Raw genomic sequence first — 6245 nt, forward strand, 5'->3', positions numbered from 1 at the left:
CACCTCCGATAGCGGGCGTCACCTCCGGCTCGCCGATTCGCACTCTCAACCGTACAGCCGATTTACGGTGTTGCATTCGCTTCCAGGCTTCATTAATCAAAGTCCCCGCGGCGTGTTGCATTCGCTTTCAAGCTTCAGTAACCAAAGACCCCAGCGGCGTGTTGCTTTCGCTTCCAAGCTATATCTTTCAAAGTGCTTCGCGGTGTGTTTCTCTCGCTTTCAAGCGATATTTTTCAAAGTAAACCGCAGCGTGTTGCATTCGCTTTCAAACTTCATTAATCAAAATCCCCCGCGGCGTGTTGCTTCGCTTACAAGAGACATTATGACAATTAACCCGCGGCGTGTTTATTTCGCACTGCCGTCACCTATATGAACGGGCGACACCACTGGTTTCGGGCGTCACCTCCGACAGCGGGCGTCACCTCCAGAAGCGGGCGTCACCTCCGACAGCGGGCGTCACCTCCGGCCGCGGGCGTCACCTCCGGCTGCGGGCGTCACCTCCGGCTGCGGGCGTCACCTCCGTGTACGGTCGTCACCTCCGACAGCGGGCGTCACCTCCGGCTCGCCGATTCGCACTCTCAACCGTACAGCCGATTTACGGTGTTGCATTCGCTTTCAGGCTTCATTAATCAAAGTCCCCGCGGCGTGTTGCATTCGCTTTCAAGCTTCAGTAACCAAAGTCCCCAGCGGCGTGTTGCTTTCGCTTTCAAGCTATATCTTTCAAAGTGCGTAGCGGTGTGTTTCTCTCGCTTTCAAGCGATATTTTTCAAAGTCCACCGCAGCGTGTTGCATTCGCTTTCAAACTTCATTAATCAAAATCCCCCGCGGCGTGTTGCTTCGCTTACAAGCGACATTATGACAATTAACCCGCGGCGTGTTTATTTCGCACTGCCGTCACCTATATGAACGGGCGACACCACTGGTTTCGGGCGTCACCTCCGACAGCGGGCGTCACCTCCGGCTCGCCGATTCGCACTCTCAACCGTACAGCCGATTTACGGTGTTGCATTCGCTTTCAAGCTTCAGTAATCAAAGTCCCCTGCGGCGTGTTGCTTTCGCTTTCAAGCTATATCTTTCAAAGTGCGTAGCGGTGTGTTTCTCTCGCTTTCAAGCGATATTTTTCAAAGTATACCGCAGCGTGTTGCACTCGCTATCAATCTTCATTAATCAAAATCCACCGCGGCGTGTTTATTTCGCACTGCCGTCACCTATATGAACGGGCGACACCACTGGTTTCGGGCGTCACCTCCGACAGCGGGCGTCACCTCCAGAAGCGGGCGTCACCTCCGGCTGCGGGCGTCACCTCCGGCTGCGGGCGTCACCTCCGGGTACGGTCGTCACCTCCGATAGCGGGCGTCACCTCCGGCTCGCCGATTCGCACTCTCAACCGTACAGCCGATTTACGGTGTTGCATTCGCTTCCAGGCTTCATTAATCAAAGTCCCCGCGGCGTGTTGCATTCGCTTTCAAGCTTCAGTAACCAAAGACCCCAGCGGTGTGTTGCTTTCGCTTTCAAGCTATATCTTTCAAAGTGCTTCGCGGTGTGTTTCTTTCGCTTTCAAGCGATATTTCTCAAAGTCCACGGCAGCATGTTGCATTCGCTTTCAAACTTCATTAATCAAAATCCCCCGCGGCGTGTTGCTTCGCTTACAAGCGACATTATGAAGATTAACCCGCGGCGTGTTTATTTCGCACTGCCGTCACCTATATGAACGGGCGACACCACTGGTTTCGGGCGTCACCTCCGACAGCGGGCGTCACCTCCAGAAGCGGGCGTCACCTCCGACAGCGGGCGTCACCTCCGGCCGCGGGCGTCACCTCCGGCTGCGGGCGTCACCTCCGGCTGCGGGCGTCACCTCCGGGTACGGTCGTCACCTCCGATAGCGGGCGTCACCTCCGGCTCGCCGATTCGCACTCTCAACCGTACAGCCGATTTACGGTGTTGCATTCGCTTCCAGGCTTCATTAATCAAAGTCCCCGCGGCGTGATGCATTCGCTTTCAAGCTTCAGTAAAAAAGACCCCAGCGGTGTGTTGCTTTCGCTTTCAAGCTATATCTTTCAAAGTTCTTCGCGGTGTGTTTCTTTCGCTTTCAAGCGATATTTCTCAAAGTCCACCGCAGCGTGTTGCATTCGCTTTCAAACTTCATTAATCAAAATCCCCCGCGGTGTGTTGCTTCGCTTACAAGCGACATTATGACAATTAACCCGCGGCGTGTTTATTTCGCACTGCCGTCACCTATATGAACGGGCGACACCACTGGTTTCGGGCGTCACCTCCGACAGCGGGCGTCACCTCCAGAAGCGGGCGTCACCTCCGACAACGGGCGTGACCTCCGGCCGCGGGCGTCACCTCCGGCTGCGGGCGTCACCTCCGGCTGCGGGCGTCACCTCCGGGTACGGTCGTCACCTCCGATAGCGGGCGTCACCTCCGGCTCGCCGATTCGCACTCTCAACCGTACAGCCGATTTACGGTGTTGCATTCGCTTTCAGGCTTCATTAATCAAAGTCCCCGCGGCGTGTTGCATTCGCTTTCAAGCTTCAGTAACCAAAGACCCCAGCGGCGTGTTGCTTTCGCTTCCAAGCTATATCTTTCAAAGTGCTTCGCGGTGTGTTTCTCTCGCTTTCAAGCGATATTTTTCAAAGTAAACCGCAGCGTGTTGCATTCGCTTTCAAACTTCATTAATCAAAATCCCCCGCGGCGTGTTGCTTCGCTTACAAGAGACATTATGACAATTAACCCGCGGCGTGTTTATTTCGCACTTTCGTCACCTATATGAACGGGCGACACCACTGGTTTCGGGCGTCACCTCCGACAGCGGGCGTCACCTCCAGAAGCGGGCGTCACCTCCGACAACGGGCGTGACCTCCGGCCGCGGGCGTCACCTCCGGCTGCGGGCGTCACCTCCGGCTGCGGGCGTCACCTCCGGGTACGGTCGTCACCTCCGATAGCGGGCGTCACCTCCGGCTCGCCGATTCGCACTCTCAACCGTACAGCCGATTTACGGTGTTGCATTCGCTTTCAGGCTTCATTAATCAAAGTCCCCGCGGCGTGTTGCATTCGCTTTCAAGCTTCAGTAACCAAAGACCCCAGCGGCGTGTTGCTTTCGCTTTCAAGCTATATCTTTCAAAGTGCTTTGCAGTGTGTTTCTTTCGCTTTCAAGCGATATTTTTCAAAGTCCACAGCAGCGTGTTGCATTCGCTTTCAAACTTCATTAATCAAAATCCCCCGCGGCGTGTTGCTTCGCTTACAAGCGACATTATGACAATTAACCCGCGGCGTGTTTATTTCGCACTGCCGTCACCTATATGAACGGGCGACACCACTGGTTTCGGTCGTCACCTCCGACAGTGGGCGTCACCTCCGGCCGCGGGCGTCACCTCCGGCCGCGGGCGTCACCTCCGGCTGCGGGCGTCACCTCCGGCTGCGGGCGTCACCTCCGGGTACGGTCGTCACCTCCGATAGCGGGCGTCACCTCCGGCTCGCCGATTCGCACTCTCAACCGTACAGCCGATTTACGGTGTTGCATTCGCTTTCAGGCTTCATTAATCAAAGTCCCCGCGGTGTGTTGCATTCGCTTTCAAGCTTCAGTAATCAAAGTCCCCAGCGGCGTGTTGCTTTCGCTTTCAAGCTATATCTTTCAAAGTGCTTAGCGGTGTGTTTCTCTCGCTTTCAAGCGATATTTTTCAAAGTATACCGCAGCGTGTTGCACTCGCTATCAATCTTCATTAATCAAAATCCACCGCGGCGTGTTGTTTCGCACTGCCGTCACCTATATGAACGGGCGACACCACTGGTTTCAGGCGTCACCTCCGACAGCGGGCATCACCTCCAGAAGCGGGCGTCACCTCCGACAGCGGGCGTCACCTCCGGCTGCGGGCGTCACCTCCGGGTACGGTCGTCACCTCCGATAGCGGGCGTCACCTCCGGCTCGCCGATTCGCACTCTCAACCGTACAGCCGATTTACGGTGTTGCATTCGCTTCCAGGCTTCATTAATCAAAGTCCCCGCGGCGTGTTGCATTCGCTTTCAAGCTTCAGTAACCAAAGACCCCAGCGGTGTGTTGCTTTCGCTTTCAAGCTATATCTTTCAAAGTGCTTCGCGGTGTGTTTCTTTCGCTTTCAAGCGATATTTCTCAAAGTCCACGGCAGCATGTTGCATTCGCTTTCAAACTTCATTAATCAAAATCCCCCGCGGCGTGTTGCTTCGCTTACAAGCGACATTATGACAATTAACCCGCGGCGTGTTTATTTCGCACTGCCGTCACCTATATGAACGGGCGACACCACTGGTTTCGGGCGTCACCTCCGACAGCGGGCGTCACCTCCAGAAGCGGGCGTCTCCTCCGACAACGGGCGTGACCTCCGGCCGCGGGCGTCACCTCCGGCTGCGGGCGTCACCTCCGGCTGCGGGCGTCACCTCCGTGTACGGTCGTTGTAATAAGTAGATGGCGACCGTAATGAATATAGAGGGCGTTAGAGTAGCGAACGCGTGCGTGCGTTAGACATAGAGATAGAACATACACGATTGTAGACATACACAATAAATATAGAGTTAAAAGAGAACAATAATTATTAATAAGCATCTAATAATATTACATGGCGCAGTCGTGGAAGAACATTAAAAACAAAATAAAGTAATTTGTTTAAAGAACTGCAACATAAAAACAAATAATGGAAGGAATTGGAAGGTTACCAGAACCGATGAAATTTGAGGGAAATCTCGATGAGAATTTCAAGAAATTTTATCAAAGTTTTGAACTGTATTTGGTAGCAACAGAAAAGGATCAAAAAGCAGATACAGTAAAAACAGCATTATTGCTAAACACTATAGGCAGTGAAGGCATCGAAATATATAACACATTTAGGTTAACCAGCACACAGAAAAGCGATTATAAGGTAGTGGTAAATGAATTCAAGAAATATTGTGCCCCAAGAAAAAACAGAACATATGAAAGGTTTGTGTTCAACAGTCGAAATCAACAAGTGGATGAACCATTTGACAAATTCTTCGGTGATCTCAAAAAGTTAATACAGTCATGTGAGTATGCGGACCAAGAAGACACATTACTAGTAGATAGAATAATACTAGGTACAAATGATTTAAATGTTCAAGAAAAACTACTTAACATACAAAATGTTACATTGGAGACTGCAGTAGAAACATGCAGAAATTATGAAGCAACCAGGAGACACCTGCAGAATGTAAGAAATAAAGAAGAAGCTGCAGTTGATGTTGTTAGAAGACAGAAGCGACATAACAAACAAAAAGAAGAAAGAGGGCAAGCAAGCACTGAAGAAAATAGCGGAAAACACTTTAAATGCAATAAGTGTGATAAAGTTCATGGATACAGAGAATGCGCAGCATATGGAAAAACATGTTACAAGTGTGGAAAGATGAATCATTTTAGTAATGTATGTAAAACAAAACTGAAGAATGTGAAGGACGTCACAAAAGATGAAGAAAGTGAGTCTGAAGAAGATGATCTGTATGTAAGCAGCATAGTCAGAGTTGGAGAGTTGTCAAAGAAGACCAAGTCAATTTGGACGGAAATCATAGAAGTCAATGGGAAAGCATTGAAGTTCAAAATAGATACGGGATCTGAAGTCAACATAATACCACTCGTGATATACAAGTCAATAGCAGCGGATGGAAGTCAACGGATACGACAAACACGAACATTACTACAAGCATATGGAGGAGGAAAAATCAAGCCAATAGGAAAAGTTAAACTTAGATGTAAAAATACAGATAGGGACGAAGTATTAGAATTTATTGTTGTTGATTTAAATGTAAAACTGATACTCGGGTTGCCTAGTATTCAAAAGTTAGGTTACATTAAACACATTAATAACATTCAGATAAATAGTGAAAAAGAAAAGTTCATACAGTCGAATATTGATATATTTACAGGTTTAGGTACATTTAAAGATACTTGTACAATAACATTAAAGAAAAACAGTGAACCTGTTGCTAGACCATGTAGACGTGTACCTTTAACAATTAAAAGTAAACTAAAATCAAAACTTGAACAGTTAGAAAAACAAAAAATAATCGCTAAAGTCAATGGTGCTAGTGAATGGGTAAACTCCTTAGTAATTATAGAGAAACCAAATAAAACCTTGCGGCTCTGTTTGGATCCACAAGAACTGAATAAATGTATTGAAAGAGAATTTTTTGAAATTCCTAGTTTTGAAGAAATAAATAGTAAACTTAGTGGAAAGAAACCGTACTAGATTTTAAAAATG

The 6245-nt window shown here is 49.3% G+C and overlaps 1 protein-coding gene across 1 annotated transcript; it reads left to right on the forward strand.

Annotated features, from left to right (window-relative positions):
• The first annotated feature begins 4670 nt into the window (after positions 1–4670).
• On the forward strand, positions 4671–6233 carry LOC120360003. The gene is made up of 2 exons (XM_039459508.1): positions 4671–5987; positions 6033–6233. Exons 1-2 carry the CDS (start codon positions 4671–4673, stop codon positions 6231–6233), a joined length of 1518 nt encoding a protein of 505 aa, XP_039315442.1.
• Positions 6234–6245: the final 12 nt, after the last annotated feature.

The sequence above is a fragment of the Solenopsis invicta genome, unplaced genomic scaffold (genome assembly GCF_016802725.1).
Source record: "Solenopsis invicta isolate M01_SB unplaced genomic scaffold, UNIL_Sinv_3.0 scaffold_603, whole genome shotgun sequence".
Taxonomy (NCBI): Eukaryota; Metazoa; Arthropoda; class Insecta; order Hymenoptera; family Formicidae; genus Solenopsis; species Solenopsis invicta.